The sequence below is a fragment of the Hippopotamus amphibius genome, chromosome 8 (assembly GCF_030028045.1).
Source record: "Hippopotamus amphibius kiboko isolate mHipAmp2 chromosome 8, mHipAmp2.hap2, whole genome shotgun sequence".
NCBI classification, from domain to species: domain Eukaryota; kingdom Metazoa; phylum Chordata; class Mammalia; order Artiodactyla; family Hippopotamidae; genus Hippopotamus; species Hippopotamus amphibius.
This window is the reverse complement of record NC_080193.1, coordinates 123,597,062-123,621,432: the sequence shown is the minus strand read 5'-3', so window position 1 is coordinate 123,621,432 and position 24,371 is coordinate 123,597,062. Positions and strand designations below refer to the sequence as shown.

Sequence of the window (24,371 nt, the reverse complement as noted above, 5' to 3'; positions counted from 1 at the left end):
GCCAAACAAGTGGACAAGCAGACACATACACCATCCATTGACTTTGACCTCTCTGAATAGCAGCTTCCAGATCTTCATTGCACATTGTTCTCTGTAGATGGTTGGAATTGATAAGTTCGAACCTAAACAAATTTACAAAGGGAAATGCAGAAATCAGGAAATGGTAAATTAAATAGAATAAATATAAGACTTGGTTTATTATCTTCCCACAAGCCCAAACTTCACTTTTCTGGTGTCAGCTTTATCTGTGGCAGAAAGCCGTCATTACCTCCTCTCCATCAATAATTCTAAACATGTTGTCAAGCTAGTAAAATGTTCATAGTGGCCCTCATCTTCAATAATTTCCACAAATTTACAGTTTTTCAGGTAAAGCTGTACTAGTAAAATGTTCAGAGTGACCCACATCTTCAATAATTTCCACAAATTTACAGTTTTTCAGGTAAAGCTGTACTAGTAAAATGTTCAGAGTGGCCCACATCTTCAATAATTTCCACAAATTTACAGTTTTTCAGGTAAAGCTGTACTAGTAAAATGTTCAGAGTGGCCCACATCTTCAATAATTTCCACAAATTTACAGTTTTTCAGGTAAAGCTGCACTTTAATGCATCAAAATAAATTAATTTTTTTCTACTCTATTAAGAGCTGCTGCTTAGTTCTAATACTCCAAAGCTTTCAAGGTTGGAATCTATACTTTTTAGGTCTCATATTACAATATGGGCTCTTCCATGATTTTTAACTGTCCTTTGGCCCTTGAAGTCCAGTGTTATTTTAGAGGTAGTCTTACTCATGGTAGGCTTTGTCCTCAGATTAGGATCACTTCTGTTTCATTTCCTACATATCCTGTTGGATGTCAAGAAGAATCTTTTCCAAATCCAAATGTGCCCTGCCATTGGAGCAAAAAACCACACAGACCTGCAAAAAACTTTTTTAATAAAAGGCAAAAGGTATATGGTCTAAAGAGAAATACAATATCTTAGAATTGTAATTTTATGTATAAATAACATGACTTATCTGATTTTTCTTTACACCCTAAATTATAACTCCATATCTCAGGTTGGGCTCTTCAGGGAGCAGACTCTGAGGAAGAGACAGTGGCAGGAGGTTTATTTAGGGAATGCTTTGGGGATCACCATCTTTGAAAGGAATAAAAAGAAATTGGGGTTGGACAGGAGGAGAAGCTGGATTGTGATACAGCCCCAACGGTTATCAGCTGGACCCCCGGGAAACTCTGAAGCTGATGGGCCCTTTGGAATTGTCCCAGATTGGAGCAAGAGGGTGAAGTATTTGTTGACCAGTCAGTGGAGAAAGGCTGCCCAAAAAAGGGGATGTGACCTTGGGTGCAGTGACTCTTTTCAACCGAGGCAATTCTGAAGAGGGTTGATAGCCAGAACCGCCTTCACATACATGCAACTCATGTAGTCACACAGGACCCCGCACTCAAAAAGACCCCTCACTTAGTTTAACACTGCTGTCTCTGTCTTAAAACTCTTAATAATTTTTGGCCAAGGAGCCCTATATTTTTATTTGGCACCAGGCCCTCCAAATTATGTAACTGGTCCTGCTGGCAGCTGAGGGCTGCCCGCCTGCAGCGCTCCCTGAAGCTGGGGTGATTAAGTCCTTCAGCCCTAAGGTGGGCTCTGGGTGATAGACCACAGAACTCACTCTAGTGCACCTCTTGCATGGCTTGAATCTACTTTTTAGAATACGCTCTGGGAGCATCCTCCAGGATGCCAGCCTCTTTCCCTAGAGGAAATTTAGAGGAACGTGAGTGGAATAAACTACAGTCTCCAACACTGAAACTGGTCTTGGGGCTACACCTGATAATCACCTGTCTCCTGGGACCACTGTAAGGCAACATGTCACCAAGTGGCTGCTAGTTTCCTTAAGGAATGGAGAATCAGCATTGGTCTCTGTTGCTGGCAGGCTGAACATTCAGCAGTGAATGCAACTAGATCAGCTTTGGTATGTGGGCACCCATCCCATTGGGTCAAGTGTTGCCTCCAATCCTGCCTCAGTGGCTTTTCCACCGCAGACACTGGATGATGTCACTTTGTCAGCTTGGTGGTTCAAGGCCTCTCCCATTGTGGATGCTTTATGGTATGGACCAACATGCAGTACGAAGCTCTTCACACTTTGTGCCTGTCCACATACCTTTATCTCAGATCTCCTTGTCCCCAGTCTTCCAGCCTATTTTCAGGCTCCTGGCCAGCTGGCCACACCAGTTGCCACTGCTCAAGTACATTCTAATCTTGGGCCACTTTCCACACAAATGGATGGCAAGGTGTACGGCCTGAAACTCTGCCCTTTGTGGGGATTTCCCCTCATCACTATCTTTCAAGGCCATCCCTTTGTGGGATGTAGTATAGCCATTGTGTATTTTCATTTTGTACCATGTATTGGCCTTACCCATCCATGAGTCAAATTTAGGTGTTTTCCTCTTGCATCACCTAGCCACAGAGGATCACTGGCAACAGGTGTGAACTGAGCGGGAGGCACTGGTGCAACGGTGGTAGATGACACGGGAGTCCAGGCTGCCTGCTTATATAGCATACTGTGCCCTCTGGCCATATTTGTGTTTGATCCTAGATGTAACTTCCATCTTACAATAGATTACAACACAGCTCAACCTAATCTTATGACTTCATGGCACTGATAGAACCCAGCTCATGATTGGTGGTTTTGGCTACATAGCTACCAAACACCCCATCATAAGGTGCCACATCCCTACCAGGGCATAGTAGCACATCAGGAGCTGTTTATTGAAAGGTGTTTACATCTCTGCTATAGATGGCATGGTCTTGATCTAGAATCCTTGGCATCCACGTTGTGATTTTCCCATTGGAACCTGTCATAAACTCCACACAGTGTATTTCTCCACTACTGATGCATCTAATAAAACAGGTGGTTGCCTTTTCTGCCTATTTGAGTCACTCACCTAACATGGTTAACAGTATAAACCAATTAGATTGGTTAAGAGCCTTGACAAAATACTGTTAAAGAACAGCTGATGGTGTAACTAACTCCCTAGAACATCTAGACAGTCTGACAGAGGTGACATTTGAACAGTATCTTTAAGAACACATGCTTCCTCCAGAGCCAGAAGCAGAGAGAGCACAGGCAGAAGGAAGAGCATGACTTCCTGGTACCTTATACTCCGATCTCCATCATTTTATCCACACATTTGAACTGTTTAGAACCCAATTACATTGTCTTTTCCTCCAGTGGGACCTCATCCTCTTCTTCCAACACCTTATGAAACCTCCCCCCCAACTTAGCCTCTTCACAGTGCGTGTGTTACTGTGTAGAAGGGCCTGACGTCATCTCTAGAGTGAGTTCCTTGTGCCCTCTCTATATCCCAGAGCATTCATAAACACCCAAGATTAATTCAATCCTCATGACCCATAAGCTCCACTTTATGCCTAAACGTTTCCAGTCTTTATGTGTTCCTTAACCTCACCCCCCAAAATACCTAAAACCCTATGATTTAATTGACGTATATGGCTTATAATGTGACACTAAGTTAAATGTTCTTTAGAGCTTTAAATAAGTTACACACATCGGTTTCCCTTTATCATGTAAGTTTATTATTCTCCAAGGATTGCACTCAGATTATGATTTTTTTTCCAGACAGAAAAACACTTGTTACATACCTCCTGCTAGAGTAACACTTGCGACTGTCAGCATCTACCTTTATCATTGAGAACTCCCTTCCTCTCTGAGGTTTTCCCTGACTATAGAGGTAGCACTTTCAGCTGGCACTGACAGATGGCAGACTTGCGGTGTTACAGGATGATATATGAAAACATAAGAGACAAAATTAAAATTTGTTCATGAGACTTATTTCCTAACCTTTTAAACACTCACTATTTTGTTTGAAACGTTCTTGTAACTGAATTGAGTGCACTGGAAAGTTTTGTTTCGGTAATTCTAATGTTTTTTCAACTACTAATTCATCTATGAATGGTTATGTCAAAACAAAAGACAACACTGCGTGAGTCTAGAGAAATATGGAAGTGATTCATCACATACACATTTGTAAATTTTTGCTTGTTTTTTCTACCTTTGATTTTCAGAAGTAAACTAGAGATACGTGAATAACACAGTATCCACATTATAACGTTACTCACAAGAATGGCTAAAAAGAACAGGGCCGCAGTCAAGTCAGGAGCACTTTAATAAAATGAACAGAACCCATTATAACAACAGCTCTTTATTACATGGATTCAAATACACAGCAGACCAATCATGTTCCCTGAAATTTAACAATCACATTCAATTAAAACCTGTTAGTGTGTTCCTCAAGACTAATTCTAAGGGGCTTCCTTCGAAATCCCTTTACAAAGCCTTGCGCAAAGAAGAGGTTAAGCACCAGTAGGAAAGACTGTTGCTAGCAGTTTTATTTCGTCATCATCATCAACAAACATGCAGTTTTTTCCTTCTGTGTACATGGTGTTGTAAAATGGGTGCTACGCTCTGCCTGTGGTACAAAGTTTATAAATACAGTATACCAATACAAAGTTGAAGCCATTAAAAACATCGTAGTAACAACTACTAGGAGAGAATTAAATCTGGAGTGTTGATGGAATCTATGAAGAGATTTAGAACCAACACACAAACTCAAACATGATAGTAAATGTTTTACTCGGGAAGCGGAGAAAGGGGAACTTCTTATGTGCTACTGAAGGGTTTTCTAAGGTGTTCCAAGTTTACTTTCTTTCTGCTATTATCTTTAAATACTGCAAAGCATTGTGAGCTGCATCACTCTGTGCACTGCCACAGGAGATCCCCGAGCCATGACAGACTGTGATGGGGCTGGTGGACAGTTCGGCGAGACACTGATACTGTCCGTTGGCACTCAGTTCTTCTGCAATGACACATTCAAACATGATGATTAATGCCACGTGCAGAGAAAGCAATCCTTTGTAAAAACAATACAATTTTTATGACTGTCTTTCTCCCTAAGCATCCATGGTATACTACTCCACTTACCCATCGTCTTTGCCTTTCTTGTACAAACAAACAATGGCCCAGCTACAGCGGTTCTCAAACACATCTGTGTTTCAAAATCACCTGGGGGAACTTTAAAGAAATCCAGGTGCCTTGGCCTCGCTCCAGCCTGCTCTATCAGAAACGCAGGGTTAGGGGTTGGAGTGGCCAGATTCCTGCATTATCAAAAAGCTCCCAAGGCAATTCTAATGTGGCTAGTTGAACAGTGTTTGCAAATTACTGAACCATAGCAATTTCTTTAACAGGGGAAAAAAAAAACATTTGCTAGAGGACTAGAGAGACTGTTTTGTCCACTATGAAGTCTAGAGTTATTTTCAGTAGACACTGAACCAGGAAATACACGGTTCAGGGCAAAACCTCCCTTGTGATGTCATGTTCTTTGGTTATAAGTCTGTGCAGAGACTTGAATTCCATTTTGTGTATGGGCTAGGATGTTTTAAAAACAACACTTAAACCCTGAAAACAAATGGCCTTATCTGATGAATTACTTTTTCTAAAGATGGTTTATTGAGACAGGGAAAGAAGTAGAAACAGGTGAGTTAAAATTTGTTTGAAATGGTCATGATTAAATGTTATTTCGGCTAGAGTCAAGATAGCATAAAATATCCAGATACAATGGGATTATTTAATGTGTGAAGAGGCTTCCTAGTTCTAGCATCTAGGTTCTTTTTTAAATTGAGGTAAAAGTCACATAACAAACAACCATTTTAAAGTGAAATATCCAGCGGGATTTAGCACATCCACAATGTTGTGCAACCACCACCTCTATCCAGTTACAGAACATTTTCACCATTTCATCACCCCAGGAGAAAACACTATCCCCACCCGTACCTCCTAGCCCCTGGCAACTACCAATCTATGGATGAATCTGCTGTGGACAGTTCATGTAAATGGAATCAGATGTGCCTTTTTTTGTCTGGCTTCTTTCACTGAGTATGTTTCTGAGGGTCACCCACATTATAGCATATATCAGAACTTCATTCTTTTTCGTGGCTGAATAGTATTTCATAACATGTATATACCACAGGTGGTTTATTCATTCATCTGTCAAGGGGCACTGGGCTGTTTCTCCCTCTGGGTTATTGTGGATAGTACTGCTATGAGCATGTGTGTACAGGTATCTGTTGGAATACCAGTTTTCAATTCTTTTGGGTATATATTTAGTAGAGTTGCAGAGTCATATGGTAATTCTCAGCAGCTGAACCAGTTTACATGTTCACTATGTAGCAGATAAGGGCTACAATTTCTCTATATCTTTGCCAACATTGTGTTTTTTTTCTGTTTTATTCAGCATAGCCATCTTACTGGGTGTGAATTGGTACCTTACTGTCGTTTTGATTTGCATTTCCCTGATGACTAATGAGCATCTTTTCATGTGCTTGTTGGCCATTTGTGTATCTTCTTTGGAGAACACTGGGGGTTTTTTTGAAAGTAACTGCATAGAAGTTAGTCAAATTGACTGTGGTTTTTAGACTGCTGTTCTATATTTACAAAAAATATTTAGTTCTTAAAACTGGTAAGAAACATTTCAAAGTCATCATTAATTTGTAACCTAAAAAACCATCTCAAGTTTCCTTCTTTTCCCAGATTCAAATCTTCCATAGTCATATTCATGACATGGCTTATTCATCTGTGTCTCAAACACCCAACAAAGTGTAGATACTTAAGAAATATTTTTTGAATGAATGGTCTCTCAATCAGCCACATTTCTGATCATCTTTCTGCATCAATCCCCAGGTTCTGCATAATTCTCAGTATATTAAGACATTGCACCTGACCCATTATTCAATCCCAAAGTAGCAGAGAAAATCAGAAGTTCTTCCGGCCCCTAAACATCCTATTTTCTCAGTGCTAGTAGCTCTGATAAGCTAGATACCATCAGGTCACTAAGGCTGGAATAAGGGATATCAAATTCTTCACATACTATATTGATGTTAAATCAAGACACCCAAAACACACATGAAAACACACACCTATCAGCCAGTTATAAACTGCATTAAAAGAAAATCCACACTGACTTGCTTTCCAATCTGTCTGCATTTGTCTGTCTGAATGATTACGGGCTAGAAAACATATAGACGTTGATAGCTGAGATGAGATAAAGCTATAAATTGTCCCCATCTATCTCCCAGACTGGTACACAGTGATAAAGTGGAGAGAAGAGTTCTGGCCTAGCCCCCACAAACTTGGTACTTGTTCTCGAAACGTGGGTACCTTTTTATTTGTCAAGCTGCCCATCAGGGCTAGTTTAATAGACATTATATTGTCAGGAACTCTTCTAATCTGGCTCTACCACTGACTAGCTATGTCATCTCAAGCAAGTTTCTCAACCCTTGTTTGTCTAATTTTCTTCACTTATATTTGGGAATAATAGAATCTACTTCACAGTTTAAGGATTCTGTGGGTTGAAATATGTAATGTCCTTAGAACAGTGCCTGGCACAGAGTAACTCTATAAATCTTAGCTAGTGTTGTTTTTATTACCATAACTGTATAGATGTTACCTCTATTTTTATTATTTATAAGAATTTGACGTATCAATGATATATATTACCGCTCTGGTCATTCTATATAGTCAGAATCCCGAATCAAGGAAAAAAATTACAATAGACGTTTTGTTTCTCAAACATTTGAAAAAAAAAAACAAGTTTGGGGATAAGCCAAAGTAAAAAAAATCATACCTATATCCAAATATGTTATATTAAAACCTTGTTCCTTTGCAATTTCACTAAGCAGCTGGATATAATCTGTATTTGGAATACTGAGGAGGCTTCTTTTCAGTAAGTTGATCTTTTCACCAGGAGAATTCCTCAAGGAATGCCAAGTACAACCTAAAGAATGTCCTACCACATTTGTCTGAAAAGCAGAGATGAAGATTAAGACTCTTAACTTGGACTGGGTTCCAATGCTAGTATGAGTATTAATTAAGCACTCACATTTAATACTTTACAAAGCATGTTTAAATGGATACCATTTGGTTAACTTTCCAATTTAAACCAGACAGCACTAACAAGTACATTTAACAAACACCACAATGTTAAAGAAAAAAGAAGGCTGTGCAATGATATACTGGAAGTATTTAAAAATACTTTTGTATAGTATAAAGGTCTCAGTCAAAATTTCTGATGGTCACGTTAAGATGTATAACATATTTAAGAGCATGATAAACAAATATATGATACAGCTGACCCTTGAACAACATGAGGGTTAAAGCACCAACACTCCCCACAGTCCAAAGTCCATAGTCGGCCCTCTGTATCCATGGCTCTACATCCACAGATTCAACCAACCGTGGACCCTGTAGTACCTTAGTATTTACTAGTGAAAAAAATCCGCATGAGAGTGGACCCGAGCGTTCAAACCTGTGTTGCTCAAGAGTCAACTGTAATCAAGTCTGCCTAATGGAGCCATTCACAAATTAAAATATAAAGGATATTTTCATATCTTTATGGCTTATTGTATTAAATTCCAATCTCTGTAACTGACAGCTATAAAGCAGGAAACAAACTGTAGAAAAGGTGAAATGTGCAAATTTGAGAACAAGTCATTCAGGTGAATGGTATGATGTCAAAAAATTCTTATCAGACTTATCCCAGAACCCAACTGAGTTTATTTTTTTCTTTCTTTTTTTTCCTCTTTATTTTCCCCTCTATCTTTACCTTTTCACTTCTATTCTTAGAATGCTTTACATTCCCATGTTAGTTTATAGTTTTAAAATTGCTATCATACATTATGCCATTAGAAAAACCACAAAAAACTACTCTCTGAAGTAAGCAGGGTAACCTATCCTAAGGTCTTATTTATCAATGAGCTTGGCAGAAGTTAAGGGATTTTCAAAAGATCATAGGGATGGCTACGATAAAGAATTGGGTAATTTGCAAAACTTACTAAGTGCAATTTTACACTCTTTGGAACTTTAAAAAATACTGTTTAAAAAAAAATTGTAATTCATTCATATAGTAAAAGGATACCTGTAATAAGAACAAATATATAATGAAGAACAGTCTCTTTTTCCTTACCACCCCTTCCCCAGACCTCTGCTCCACTCCCCGGAGATACCTGCTATTAAACATTTCTTCAGTATCCTTCTATAAATGTTTTATGCATATTTAGATACACACATATATATAATCTTTTTAAACAAAAATGATAGCTTACTCTTCTGCAACTGATATTGTTAATTTTTCTCATATCACTGCATTGCACATATATGTACTACATTTACCTTACCAGTCTCCAACTGTGGGTTTTAGGTTGTTTCTGGTTTCTTGTTTTTACTAATAATGTTACAATGAAACTCTTTTGTACTTGGATGACTTTCTCTGCAGAATAATTTCTAGCAGTGGAACTGGGTCAAAGAACATGTATGCTTTTCTCTTTTTAAATTATTTATTGGTTGTGTTGGCTGTTTGTTGCTGCACACAGGCTTTCTCTAGTTGCAGAGAGCAGGGGCTGCTCTTTATTGTGGTGCACAAGCTTCTCATTGCGGTGGCTTCTCTTGTGGAGCACAGGCTCTAGGCATGCGGGATTCAGTAGTTGTGGCGCATGGGCTCAGTAGTTGTGGCTCACGGGCTCCAGAGCACAGCCTCAGTAGTTGTGGTGCACTGGCTTAGTTGGTCCGTGGCATGTGGCATCTTCCCGGCCCAGGGTTCGAACCTGTGTCCCCTGCATTGGCAGGCGGATTCTTAACCACTGCACCACCAGGGAAGTTCCAACATGTATGCTTTTAATTTTGATAAATATTAATACTTCCAAACTGATTTATGAACTAGTTTATATTTCTATCAAGTGTCTTGGATGGTGTTTGTTTTCTCACACCCTTGCCAATACCAGGTATTCTCAAACTTTGTAGGTTTTGTCAATCTAAAGGTGAAAACAGTATCTTGTTTAACTTGCATGAATACAGTTGAACATTTTTCCCCCCTCCATTTGTATTTCTTCTACTGGGTTGTCTTTTTTTTATCGATATGAAAGCATTATATTTTATTGATATGAAGGTATTGAAAACGGTCCCTTCATAGTCATGTGTTCAAAATAGTTTCTTCTCACTTTGTTTTTATTGGTTTTATTTACAGACATTTTGCTGTGTGGTAGGTTTTATGTAGTTAAATTTATGAATCTTTCACTTTATAGCTTCTAGGTTTTAAGTTATACTTAAAAAGGCTTTTCCATGCTAAGGATGTTAAAAAGGAAAGCTCTTCCATGTTTTCTCATACAGTTTCAATTCTTACTTTTAAATCTTTGGTCCATTTGAAATTTAATGTAGGGAATAAGGTAGCAACCAAAATATGATATATACGTGTGTGTGTGTGTGTGTGTGTGTGTGTGTATTTCCACCCACTCGCCCCCAAGTGTGGCTGTAAGTTGTTTCTACACCATGCATCCTCTCACCCACTGAGCTGAAATCTCACTGGTGCCATATGCTGTCTTCCTCTATGGATTGGCATCTACACCCATTCCTCTGTCTATTCCAGTACAAATACCTATTTTAACCTCTATAGTTTTATAGTATGTTTTATTCTCTTGTGGGGTATAACCCCACCTCCCGTACTCTTCCTTTTCAGTTTTCTTGGCTATTCTTGAGTTTATTTTTCCAGATAAACTTAGTAAAGTTGTATCAAGGTCCAAAATGAATTCTGGTAGATTTAGACTGAGACTATATTACATTTTTATATACCCACAGTACTGAGTCTATCAAAATAGATAGCTTCTCATTTATTCAATTTCTGTTAAATCTCTCACTAGAATTTTAAAGTTTTTCTCATGAGTCCTGCACATTTCTTTTTAAGTTTATTCCTTGACATATTATCCTCTTTTCTACTATTGAGAATAGGATCTTCTATATTCCATTTTGTAATATTTGTAAATAGGAAAATATTAATTTTTTCTAGTATACTTTTTCAGGACAGATTTTCTATTTTGCTATAAAGTGACCAATGTTATCAAGCTTCATAAATTTTATTACCATAAGTAATACACACATACAACAAAAAAAATCAAATAATAACAGAATTATATGAGGGCGAGTCAAAAATTATCCTCACTCTGGTTATATTAAAACTTCTGTTGGCCGCACTGTCTTATAAGCACTTTCTGTTCAAGGCTACTGTCTCCCCAGTCACTGCTGTGCAGGTGTGAACATGCTACATCAGTTCATTTGTAACTGTGGTGCGAGCAAAAATGGATGCCCCACTTGTGATTTGCACAAAAGAAGAGCAGCGTGCAGTGATTTGTGTTTTGTGGTCTGAGGGTGTGCACGTCCACACACTTCTGCCCACGCTGTCAACTCTGCAAAAACTTCATTTTGAGGTGTTAAAGCATCCTCCCTATAGTCCTGATCTTGCTCCATCGGACTTTCACCTGTTTGGTCCCCTGAAAGCAACACTATGAGGATGAAGATTCACTTCTGATGAAGAGAAGATGCAGTACATTCATGGCTCGCAGCTCAGCCTAAAACAGTTTTTAATGAGGGAATATGAAAGCTTGTTGACAGATGGAAAAGGGTATTGAAAAGCAAGGAGATTATGTCGGAAAATGATATATATGTCTTTTCTAAAAGTTAATTAAAATAAATTCTGTAGCCACAGTGCGGATAATTTTTGACTCGCCCTCGTAAAAGCAACAATCCCCATCCCTACCTTCAGTCCCCTTTGCAGAAGCAATGACTTTCAACTTTCTATTTTTAATAATTTTGGTGGTTACCTTTGTAACAGAAATAATATGAGAAATCTATTGATTCTGTATATTAATTTTAGGATCAGTTACCTTGATGAATTTTCTTATTATATCTACTAGTTTTCCCCTAGGGCTTTATAGGGATACAATTATTTGTAGTTACTGATCGTTTTTATCTCCGTTTTCCTTATTTTCAACCTCTTATTGTTTTCTCTTGTGTGATTATGTTGGTTGATACTTCTAGAACAAGGTTAAAAAAAAATGGTATTGGGAATTCCCAGGCAGCCCAGTGGTTAGCACTTTGTACTTTCACTGCCAATGGCCTGGGTTCAACCCCTGGTTGGGGAACTAAGATGCCACAAACTGCATGGCGTGGCTCAAAAGAAAAAGAAAAAAAAAGTATCTGTGGGCATCCTTGCCTTATTTCTGAAATTAATGGGAATGGATGTAGCATGTGAACATGTACCCATGATTTTGATTTTTTTTTCCTGAGGTATATATTTTAAATCACAATAGGGATATTTTAAAAGCATTTATCAGTAATGATTGTCAAATGTTTTTCTGGCATCTACTGAGAGGATTATGTTTTTCTCCTTTGATCATAACATGATTAATTATAGAAATAGATTTACCAACATTGAAATAGCCTTGCAGTCTTAAAATAAGCCCTACTTGTCTATGGTATATTGTTCTTTTAATGTTCTACTGAATATTAAGGTGTTTCACCATAAGGGAGATTAATCCATGATTTTTTCCATCGAGATTTGCTATTGTCAGATTTTACTGCTATGTTGGTTTTGGAAAACAAATTTAGAAGCCTCCCCTATATTATATATATATTGCCTGGAAGAGTTTAAATAGCATTGAAGATTATCTCTTCCTTGAAGATTTACCAGAATTCACCTGCAAACCTAAATGTGTTTTGTGATTGTGGTATCATTTCTGATCCAGTTTTAAAAGAAGTGAATGCAACATTTTTCTATTAAAAAAGTAAAACCAAAACTATATTATCTATTCAGATATAGTCTTTTTTTTTTTTTTTCTACAGAACGAGCCCTTTTTTATCAGAAGTTTAGGACACTCCTATAGTCTTCACTTCTCATTTCCTACCTAACATCCTACTCTCGGATAACGGACCACCATACATACCTATCTAAAAATATCAGAACCTCAAGTAATATATTATGTGTAACCCGATCTCTTAAGCTCTCTATCTGAATGCTAGCTGTCTACTCAATATCTTCACTTAGCTACTCCACAAACATGTCAAATCCACTATATCCTCATCATCTGTCCCCCCTCAAATTCTACTCATCTTCTGTGTTCCCCATATTATTGAGTGATACCACCATCGACTCAGTTGCCAAGCTAAATATATTTATTTCTTCCTTTTTCCTTACTCCCTACGTGCAATCAATTACCTTGCCCCATTCACTTCAGTTTTCTAAATAATTTTTAAATTGACCATTTCAACTGCCACTATCTTAGTCTAGGCCACCATCATTTCCCATCTGCTCTTCTATAACAGCACTGTAGCAGGCCTCTTTGACTCTAATATTCATTCACTCACCATAACACAGCCAGTGATTTCTCTTCTAATGTATAAATCAGATCTTGTCCTTTACATATTAAATTTATTTAAAGACTTTGCTCTACCCTTAGGATAAAATTCAATCTCCTTAACATAGCAGTTCCTGCAAGATTCAATCCCTCTTTACCTTTCTGGCCTCATTGTTTGAGACTCCCTCCCTCCAACTCTATGCTCCAGCCATCCCAAATTACTCAGGGTTCCTAGATTACATAAAGTGTTTCCCTCCTGGGTCTTTATACATGGTCTTTCTTCTCTCTGGAATTTTTTTTTTTCCTGTTCTCATCCTATAGGTCTCAGCTCAAATATTACCTCCTCCAAGAAATCTTCCTGAAACCCCATCTAAGTTGGATCCTTCTCCCTGTGTTCCCAAGAAGCCTCTGTAAGGACCAGTCTATAGAGTTCTTTTCTCTTTCAGTAGGCTGGCTACAAACTCCTTAGGGACAGAGACTATCTTATTCACTATATGCCAGTACCTGGCATAAAGCTTGGCACATAATATGAGTTCCCTAAATATTTGCTGAGTGGACAAATGAACGGATGAACCAAGGGATGGGAGTGAATTGTCAATCTGAAGGCAAAGGTGGCACTACTGACCTACCATCTTTAGATACCGTCGTATTATTCTGAATTTGACTGTGCCTCCCAAGCTCTCTTACCTGGCCACCCTGTGACCCTGGCTCACATATAGCAAGCAGCTAAAATTGGGGTAGTATATTACCCAACAATTAAGAGATTTTTCAAAACTTCAACTTTTGAAGTATCTATACAAAAAAAAAATCTAGAGAAGTTTCCCATAGCAACAGATGTTTAATCCCATTAACATCATAGACCTCTGATTATTACTCACCAAAGAAATGTGGTTCTCTGGAGAAATATTACTGAATTTGGCAAGAAATTTCTCAGCAGCATTTCTCTTGGCTTGTTTCTTTGATGCCCCCTTTCCTAAATAAAGAAATAGTAGGTTTATAAAATAAATTAGTGTCCATAGAGAATGACCAAATGTTTAAAGTATTGTGTTTTATCAGAGAACAATCTCATGGTTTTTGTATATACTATTCTTTTTATTGACCTGACATCTTTACTTGTTGTGCTTCATGCAACTATTAATTGTTACATATCTGAAGGCATTTCTTTAACAGTTTAATAGTTATACTTTCTGGTTTTCTTTAACAGATCTATCTCCCTAGGTTGAGCTTTTTTTTTTAAATTTTTTTTAAATGGAGTATAGCTGATTTACAATGTTGTGCTAGTTTCAGGTATACTACATCACACTATTAATACTAAAGTATTTTATTTATTTACTTTAATATTTATTTAGGCTACACCAGGTCTTAGTTGCGGCACTTGGGATCTTCACTGCCACATGCAGTATCTTCACTGCCGCATGCAGGCTCTTTAGTTGTGGCATTCAGGATCTTTAGTTGCAGCATGTGAACTCTTAGTTGTGGCATGCATGTGGGATCAAACCCAGGCCCCCTGCATTGGGAGCATGGAGTCTTATTAGCCACTGGACCACCGGGGAAGTCCCTCCCTATGTCTAGCTTTAATGAACCACATTTGGTTTAATTCTGACCAGATATTCAAATTTACCAAGGTATATTTGAATTACAACTCTGTCTCTCAATGTCTATTTCTTGTTTATAATCTCCTATACACTGATAACTATGTGGAATTTCTTTCTTTAACATGAATAAGAAGGGCATAGGAGAGGCTGCAGTTGAAAGACACCATAAATATCATCTACTTAAAATGTTTATAGAGACAAAAACTGAGGCCAGTCAGGGAGATTAAGCAATTTGCCTAACCTTGCAAATAAAGGACTGAACCAACCATGGCAAGCCGAGGTTCCTGCTTCTGGTCCAGGGCTTTCTACACTGGCCCACACTACCTCTCAAGGGCAAACAGCTGCTTATTACCTAAGACTAGTATCTAGCCAAGGTAAAATTCCATTTCAAGCCCCTTTTAAAATGATAAAAATGTGCTAGAGAAGTTAAAATAGGAATCCTCAGTAGTACTTTATTAAGTGACTTTTTTCTCAGTTTGTGGCCTTTACAACATACAAGTTGTCATAATTCAAAAGGTTAATTTCTACTTTATTTTTATCTCACTGCAATTTTTTGCCATCAGCTTATTAATCATCTTGTTTTCAAATGTAATCTTCTCTGAGTTCTCCTATGTTCTAGAATAGCTATTGAAACTCCAAGAGATTTACTACTGCTTTTTTCTCCAAAATGATTTTTAAGTCCCTATTATATCAATGAAGCCTGTTTAAAGAGTCAATTATTGGGACTTCCCTGGTGGTCCAGTGGGTAAGACTCCGTGCTCCCAATGCAGGAGGCCCAGGTTTGATCCCTCGTTGGGGAACTAGATCCTGCACGCATGCCACAACTAAGAGTTCATGTGCCACAACTAAAGATGCTGCAACGAAGATTCTTCATGCCACAACTAAGACCCAGAGCAATCAAAATTCATTAATTAATTTTAAAAAAAGATGCTAATGTTAAAAAGTCAATTGTTTTTCTATTAGCAAACCATGACTTTAAAATGTATCAAATTAAGAAATGTAAGTATTTTTTTTTTGTTTCATTTAAGTTATTGAATTTATTGATATACACTTGTTTATAATACACCTATTGTCACTTTTTTTTTTTTAAAGTATTTTTTTTTTTGGGGGTACACCAAGTTCAATCATCTGTTAAGAAATGTAAGTATTTTTTAAGCCAAATATTTATACTTAAATTCAACTGCAGAAAGTTAGCAACAGTAGACTAGAAGTGTGTCAGTTTTTTTTCCCCCATAGAAATATGTGAAAAGCAGTCACAACAGAAAGTTCTATGGTCATTCATCACAAAATATTTCAAATGTCTTCAATTGTATGAGGGTAAAAAGAAATAAGTACCAGTTTCCATGAATGACTCTAGCCTGCAAATTGTGGTATATTCTCTCTTATGAGCAGGTCCTCCCTCCTGGGAAAGGGTATATTCAGGAAGTCTCCAGCCATGATGGATAGCCAATTCCTAGAAAATTGAGATGAGGCTTTAGTAGTAATTTTTACTATGCAATCAATGGCTCAATCACACAAATGATATTCTCTCATGATTTTGATCCCATTTCTATTTATGTTTGCAAAGCATAATGATATTCTGTAATGAAAAAAATAAGAGAAGGCCCTCTATTTCCCAGAGATATTCCTCCATTTTATATCTTCTAGGCCCACAATACCAAAATGGAAGCAGTTTCCTGCTGTGAACGGTGCTCTTCCATTAAGCTGTAGTCAGCTGGTTCCAAAGAGATCAAACAGAAAGACAAGCTACTTCTACCCTCTTTGGGAACATTAGAGAGGACATCTATCTGCAGGTCTCACGGCCATCAGTTCCTAGTTTCTCCCCTCCTGTCTATAAGCTTCCACACCCATGGCTGCCTACCTAACTGCATTCAATCAAGAGCAGATGAGGAACAGACAGCAAAGACACACACTTGGACGAGGCTGAGGAAAGAAGGGGAAGAAAACTACAGAAAAACTCATAGAGCAGGAAAGAGACCAAAGGACTTGTTGGATAACAAGGAGTGGAGCTGTCCAACAGAGCACATGAATAACCTGCAGGAAGGATATTCCGCACGCAGAAATTCAAAACTGAGTGTATTTTTCTGGTAGAATAAGTGAATAAACAGATGACTCCCCTTTTCTTGAGTTAGGCAACTCAATTTGGGTGCGTTATAAAGTCTTCTGTCTCAACAGAAGTAGAAAGAGATTTTGTCACAAGAGTGGCAAGAAATATTCTTAAAATATAAAACACTCTACCCATGTGCACTGAGGTCCTGCTGATCTCAAATGAGAATTCCACAAACCAAAGGCAGATACTGTATATGGAAGAAAATCCAAAGCATAAATAAATAAAAAAATAATTTCAAGTTAGCACTTCAATATCTAATGATCATAACTTGGAACACAAAATCTTATGCCATCTTATCTTTAAAATATTAATTCCTTCTCTTAGCCCTTATGATATTATCAAAACTTACACATTTTTTTCAGTAGACAAAAAGTTAAGTATGGAAAAACTGTGCCACTTACCTGTAATGAACCAATAGGATTAAGCTGGTTCTTTGGTTGCTTGGAAGGGTCAGGCATTAAGGGATCAGGAACTGCAAAGCTAAACATTTTTATAGAGTGTTATAAGACAAAATAATCTCCCCCAAATTAGTAAATACAGGACAAGCATTTTGTATTTAGCTTTCCATGCCTTTGCTCTTGCCTTTCCTTCTACATGGAATATGCTTCTCGCCCACCTCTTCCACAAGAATCTGATCTATCCACCATCCAAGGTATACCTCAAGTGCCACTTCCTCTCAGAAGCCTATTCTTTTACCCCAATGGAAAATTTCTCCCTTCTTTGAACCATTATAACATTTGGTTTGACCCTTTCTTAAGCGAATCATTTTACCATAAGTTGTACGCTCTTACAAGACAAGTGATTTGTCTATCCCTCAGTACACCTCTCCCCGTTCAGACTATAAAATCCTTGATGGTAGGGCCTGTGTATTACTTACCTTCATAAGCCTTGCGGTGCTCTATATGTAATAGATGCTTAATAAAAATGTATTTGAATAAAGCCCACTATTGTTAAAGCCACACAAAAAGGGAAGACTAACAGTCAGGAAGTTTAGCCTGGCAATGTAAACCATAGAGATCATAAATGTAGCTTTCTCATCCAGATAATTATGGAAGAAAGACCTGGTTTGATCTATTATCTGCACTATTCTAGGATAATCTTCCTAAGATTTATGTGTATCCTGTATAAAACCGATGACTGGCATGAATCTGATTTGAGCATGTGGGGACTGTGATTTGGGAAAAAGAGAACAACCTCTTCTAAGTGGCGTGAACTTACCCATCCTTAGGTGATGGGTGTCTAACTCAGAAAAAGCTGCATTTCAAGGTTACTGCCACTTAGGCAGCTAGAGTCATTTCTTCCATGACCAATGAGGTTGTTATTGCCATTTTCTCAAGTTTCTTTTCTACCTGCCAGAATTTCAAGCTTTACATAGGCTGATGAGACAACATTCACTTACAATTCTGCACATTGAAGCTACCCAAAAAAGTCTCTTATTATATCAGGCCACTTTAAGCCTGATTTACAGCTTAGTAATCCCCATCTTATCTGTCAAGAAGCACAAATACATAGTAAAGTTCGTTAGGCTTTTTTGCTAACAAAGTGAATTGCCCATGTGCAGAAAGGACAGCCTGTACGCTCATTTCTACGAATACATGTAACACTTTGAGTCGACCTTTGGGTTGCACAGAAATAGCATGGCCATCACCAGCAAGGGGAAAATCCAAAACCCACCATGCCATTTGGCATGTCCAGAAAGCTAACGTGAATCAGTTATAACGTAGGACCCTAGAGAATCAAACATCGTTTTATGAGATCCAAGGCTTTCACTGGTTGGTTCCAAACTACCTAAATGGTTTAGAGTTACTAAGTAAATGGGAGAAACACTGCATGAGAACCTAAATAATCAATACATTCCTCAGCCAAAAGTTTTCTATGGCTGGGAAACAAAAAACCATCCTGAATTCCCACAGGCCTCTGCTGTCAGCTATGAGTAGATATACTAGATTGTACTCCAAGTAGACTGAGTGCACATAAAGGGAAGAATCTGAAGGCAAAACATGCTCCTGGCTGTGCCCATCAGAAACCAAAGGACACCAATTTACCATACATGAGATGCTCTAGGATCGATGCTCCTCTCAAAAGCACCTAACGTGATAACAAATTCATTTTGGAAAGATATGTCAAGAATTAACAACCCATTTAACATCCTCTTGTATTTGGTATATATTCTATAATAGAAGGAAATCTCTTTGTCTCCCTCCAAATTTAGCTGATCTCTTTTTTATCTCATACCTTGTTTTCTTCAGTGTAGAAACAAACTCTTAACACGGTAAGATATTTGCCAGAAACAGTTTTCTACTGTTTCTACTGTTGTACCTCATCGGGGGGAAAAAAAAAAAGAGAGAAAGAAAAAAGCCTAGTTCATGAGAGCCTTCATCTAATAATTAACAGCTGGATTCCATTTCTTACAGATAAAGTTGTCTCTAGTGGATGACAAGTCTTTACAAGGAAACAGAATTTTAGAGTTAGATACTAACAACTGTTTACTTTGTTGCTTTTGAGAGCATGTTCAAACTTTCAATCTTACCTCAGCCAGGATATTTTTGAGCTACAGAATACAAAGAAATTTAGCTCACCAGATACTTGCACTGGCTTTCAAAATGTTTATGGCAGCCTCTGCAGCTCTGTGTTTTGCCAGCTTCTTACTTGTACCTTCACCTGAATTAAGATTAAAAAAAACTCTTTACATGCTGTGAAAATGGGAGACTTAACGTAGATGTTTGCATTGTACAAAGTCACTACACATTTTACATATACACATTAGGTAATAAAAACATACACTGTACATAAAGTTGTACACTGAAAATACTCACCATATGAAATTCATACATTAAAAGAATCCCTGTGATTTCAAAAGTTCTATGTATTTAGTTCTATGTATACCTGCATAAAAACCTTTACTATGTCTATATTATACATGCTTATTACATAAAATGATAATAAAGTACACTATGTCACACTTTCTGAAGAAATGCAACTTACTTCCATTATTCCTAGGGAGGAAATTCTTCTAGAGCAAGAAGTTTCCTTTAAAGGAGCCACTTACAGCAACACTGTTTGACAACAAAATGTGCATTATTTTACTCTAACAGCCCCTCCTATACTGAATCACACCCCTCTGCTTGGCTAAGCAGTCACAGCTACCTGTTGGATACAGTGGAGGAAGGTTTGTATAGGGAAGAAGGTGAGAGATTCTGTTAAGCGTCTTCCTTACAATCTGTATCCCTTACGTGGGTAGCTAAGGGGGCAGAAGGGGCTAGGCCTGACTAATCACTGAGACAGATACCTAATTTCATTAAGCAATCACACAAGTAAATTGTAAATTCAATCTTTTTTCTCCTGAGTTCAAACTAGGTGTTGAGAACCCTTCCAAAGCGGTATCAGAACGCTGATGTCCATTTCTCTGGTGTGGACATGCAATAAATTTCAAGTGTCAGACAGCACATAAACCACACTCATTTATCCACTAACACAGTATTAGGATATACCCTTCAACAGCATGGGAGTTAGAGGCACCGAGCTCTGCGCTGTTGAAAATGCACTCATAATTTATAGTCAGCCCTCTGTATCTGTGGTTCCTCCATTTCCAGCTTCCTCAGTAACTGGATTCAACCAACTGTGGACTGTATGGTACTGTAGTATTTACTACTGAAAAAGATTCACGTATGAGTGGACCCGCATAATTCAAAACCGTGTTGTTCAAGGGGCAACTGTAGTAGAGAACTAAGCAGAGTCCCTGCCCTTAAAGAGCATACAGCCTAATGTGTGAGGTTTTGTCTATAAAAAGACATCTGAAATATGAAGTATCACAGCAGGTCTAAAGTGCAGGTTGTGGGGTAGCCTACAAAAAAGGGTAGCTCCCCGACTCTCGGTAAAGATTCAGAAAGGTTTCATGAAGGAGGAGATAACTAAACAAGGACATGACAGATTAGTAAAAGTTAGTGAGGTGAAGAGAGCTGGGGGATTAGGAAGAGCACTGTAGGCAGAGAAAGAGCACCTGCAAAGGCTCACAGGCAACATGGAGCATGGTGTTCTCAAACCCCAAGTTGCAGGGGACAGCAAGAGCTTGAGGGAAGGAATTTTGAGATAAAAGGCTAGAGAGCTGATGGGTAGAAGGAGAGGTCAAAGGACGGTCTCCTAAATTTGTGCTTCTCAAACTTTAGGAATTGCCAGGGAATCTTGTTGGAATGCACACTAGCAGTAGGTGTGGGGTGGGGCCTGATATTCTGCACTTCTTTCAAGTGCCCAGGTGATATCAATGCTGCTGTCACCCACAGTTTGAGAAGTAAGGTTGTCAATGATGTTAAGATGTATTCATCCAGAGGGTGAGGGGAAAACCACTGAATGGATTTTTTTAAATATTTATTTTATTTCTTTGGTTACATTTGATTAATTTATTTATTTGGTTGTGCCAGGTCTTAGTTGCGGCTCTCTGGCTCCTTAGTTGTGGCATGCATGTGGGATCTAGTTCCCCGGACCAGGGATCGAACCCAGGCCCCCTGCATTGGGAGTGTGGAGTCTTAACCACTGCGCCACCAGCGAATGCCACACTGAGTGGATTTTAAGAAGAGGAAGTACACGAACAGATCTGAATGCCAGAAAAAACACTCTGGTTTTTGTGTGGAAAATGGACCCCACAAGATAGAAGCTAAAAGAGCAGCTATGCGACTGCACTATAATCTAAGTGGTTCGGACAGTAGCCACAGGAAGATGAGAGAAGCAGACAGATTCAGGAGATATTCAGCAAGTAGGATTTTGTGGCACACTGGACAACAGGCAGAGGGAGGAGAAGGGGTCAAGAAGGTGAAACCCAAATTTCTACTGTGAGCCAACGGGTGACAGTAGTGCCTTTACTGAGCTGGGGGATGCAGGGGAAATGGATTTGAGAGAGAAGATATATTCATTTCGGGACAATGAGAGACTGGCTCATCCAAGCAAAAATGCCTAGCAAGCACAGGGTGATACACTGTTCTGTAACTGGGCCTGGGCTGAAGACAGAGATTTCAGAATTATCAACCTTTAGACAGTATTTGAAGCCAAGGAGGTAGATAAGCTTGCACAGGAAGACAGTGAGAAGAGTAGGGGGCTAAGCAGTTGCCACAGGTTGTTAATCTCTGATCTAAAACACACTGAGGAGAAAAAGGCTACTTTTTCTTGAATTTTCACTGAATATTTTAAAATAGACAAGCTAAAGCAGTAGCACAATGTTGATTCTATGGTTCACATGAGGAACCTTCCGGCTAGAATCTAGCTACAATCCACCTGTCCCACACAGACAAAAAAGCTTCAAAATTTCTTAAAGTGGCTTCAATGAAAATAGCGGACTCTAGATTTTCAGGGACACAAACAAATGATGCCTTCAGATTACCAGATGGTGGAACTTCAGCCTTCTTGCTGAATTTTTTTCTTGATATTCTTCCAAATTAAATTTAGTATTCAATATTTTTTGTGTTTGCAATTAAATAGATACATAAGAATAAAATGTCTACATTTACTAACAGCCTACTTCAGCTATCATTTGCTCAAGCTCAATGACCACAATAAGGTGAACCTAAATTTTGAAACTTCACTGCTATGTGACCTTGGGCATGTTTCCTATAATTCCTCCGGACCTATTTCCTCATGTATAAAAAAAGGCCATAACATCTTATTAAAATATCTGTATGGTGTCAGGAACTAAAAGCTGCTATGCAATATAGTGTAGTTGAGCTTTCCGCCTTCATTTTGCTTGGATACAGAACCAAGTGTGTGGTACAATGGGCCCAAAGCGCTAAATGAGTCCACACAGAGAGGGGAGCAGCTCAGAAAATTCTGGGGTCATGCCTCCTGGCATCCACTGTAACCTATGAAATTGGACAACACCTACTGATTCAACTATGGCTGCTCCAAGAGCCTTTCCTGCTTCTCCCTAATTCTTGGAAGAACCCTAGGAGGATCCTAAGGTATGTTTCTGAGCTTCTCTTGGTATCTGGGGAAGAGAAAATTAGGGAGAGAATCAGGAAGTTGCAAAGTCCCAATGGCCCGGAGAAAGGTATTAGCTTTAAGATCCTGCTCCTTACCGATGTCTCTGGTAAAAAGGGCGCTTTTCCGAACTCAGAAGCAATACCAACTCTTGACCCGCCAACCCACATGGTCATCGGGGTTAATTGTGCATACAGACCTGTGCAGGTTATGTCACCAACGGTTACTCTGAAGGTGAACGTGGGCACGTGTATCTGCACATCGGATCTTTCACATTCATAAACCGGGATGTTCTTGGTCTTCATGCCGTATTCGTGTAATACCTGAATTGGTGTTTTCCCTGGCTTCGCTGTAATCATCTTCCCCAAACTGCAGAAACCAGAAAAGGCTGTGCTTTGCATGTCAAAGCGGGGAGGGAAGCAGAAGCAAACAGAGACTAGTTTTAACAGCCACCGACGGTGACGCCGGGGACACCGAAGCTCCCCGTCGGCCAGGACTGGGCTGGCGGGGCGCGCCCGCCTCCCGGCCCCGCTGCGGCGGGCACGGTGCGGGAGGTCTTCAGGGAGATAACTTGAACGCCGGCAGGAGGGATTCGCAAGGAAATCAGGAGGTACCCACGGGTGCCGCAACCTCCCGGGACCGAGCCTGCAGACCCCTTCCCCACCGAGGCTGCCGCGCACCCCCTCCGCCCACCCCGCGCTCCCCGAGGCCGCAGGAGGGGCGGGGCCGGGCCGCAGACCCCCGCCCGCTCGCCGCCGAGAGGGCGGGGCCGAGCGCCCGCCCGCCGCCGCGAGGACGCGAGGGCTGGAAGGGGCTTTACCCAGAATGCCGCTGGACAGCCGGCGCCCCCGCCCCCGCCGCTGTTGCCCCCCGCCCCCGGCCCTGCCCGGCTGGGTCCCGAGCGCCCGGGCGCTGACCTGAAGGTCCCGCTGTCCTGGCGCTCCAGCGGCGGAGCCGCGGCGCGGTGCCTGCTCTGAGACATGGCGAGAAGGGACGGCTTTGCGGCGGGAGGAGGAGCAGTGCGGAGCGACGTGCTCGCTCCCAGGGTCGGCCGGTCCCCGAGAGGAGCGATCCAGCGCCGACGCCGCCGCCGCCTCCTCCCCTCCTCCGACGCCCCCTCTCCTCCCCGCCTGCGTCCCTCCGGGGGACGGGCGGGGGGCGGAGGCGGAGCCTCGGTGCGGCCGCGCCGGTGCCGGCTCCCGGCCACGCCCCCTGCTGTCCCGGCGCGGGCCGAGCTCCCTGGCCGCCCCGCCCACCGGCTTCCCGGGCTCCTGGGCTCCCGGGCTCCCGCCGGCCGCGGCTGCCAGCCCCGGCGTGCCCTCCTGAGCGGCGGCCCGTGCCCCGCCTGCGGCCCAGCTGCCTGCGGAGACCGCGGTTGTGTGTCCTTAACAGGAGGCCGTTCCCTGCCCAGAGAGGAGCTTGTCGGGTGGGCAAGCTTCAGAGTCTGTGAGGCCTGAAGCT

General features: G+C 40.2%; 2 protein-coding genes across 7 annotated transcripts in view; one reads left to right on the top strand and one right to left on the bottom strand.

Moving 5' to 3' along the window:
- PJVK (pejvakin) overlaps nt 1–24,371 on the top strand; it is a 48,087-nt gene that overhangs the window by 16,080 nt on the left and 7,636 nt on the right. For 2 of the 6 annotated variants that reach the window (XM_057746410.1, XM_057746412.1), the window contains exon 1: nt 24,168–24,356. The exons of 2 other annotated variants lie outside the window; for them this stretch is intronic. The gene's annotated coding sequence lies outside the window, so the exon portion shown is untranslated. Of the gene's footprint in view, nt 1–23,890; nt 24,357–24,371 lie in introns of those variants that run through there. 2 more of the 6 variants (XR_009055168.1, XM_057746415.1) reach the window with 2 other exon arrangements.
- PRKRA (protein activator of interferon induced protein kinase EIF2AK2) lies at nt 4,198–23,957 on the bottom strand. Its single transcript, XM_057746420.1, has 8 exons — nt 23,828–23,957; nt 23,110–23,279; nt 19,526–19,607; nt 17,348–17,426; nt 16,172–16,289; nt 14,120–14,214; nt 7,688–7,862; nt 4,198–4,864 (listed from the first exon to the last, which is right to left on the bottom strand). Exons 1-8 carry the CDS (start codon nt 23,890–23,892, stop codon nt 4,707–4,709), a joined length of 942 nt encoding a protein of 313 aa, XP_057602403.1. The 5' UTR covers nt 23,893–23,957; the 3' UTR covers nt 4,198–4,706.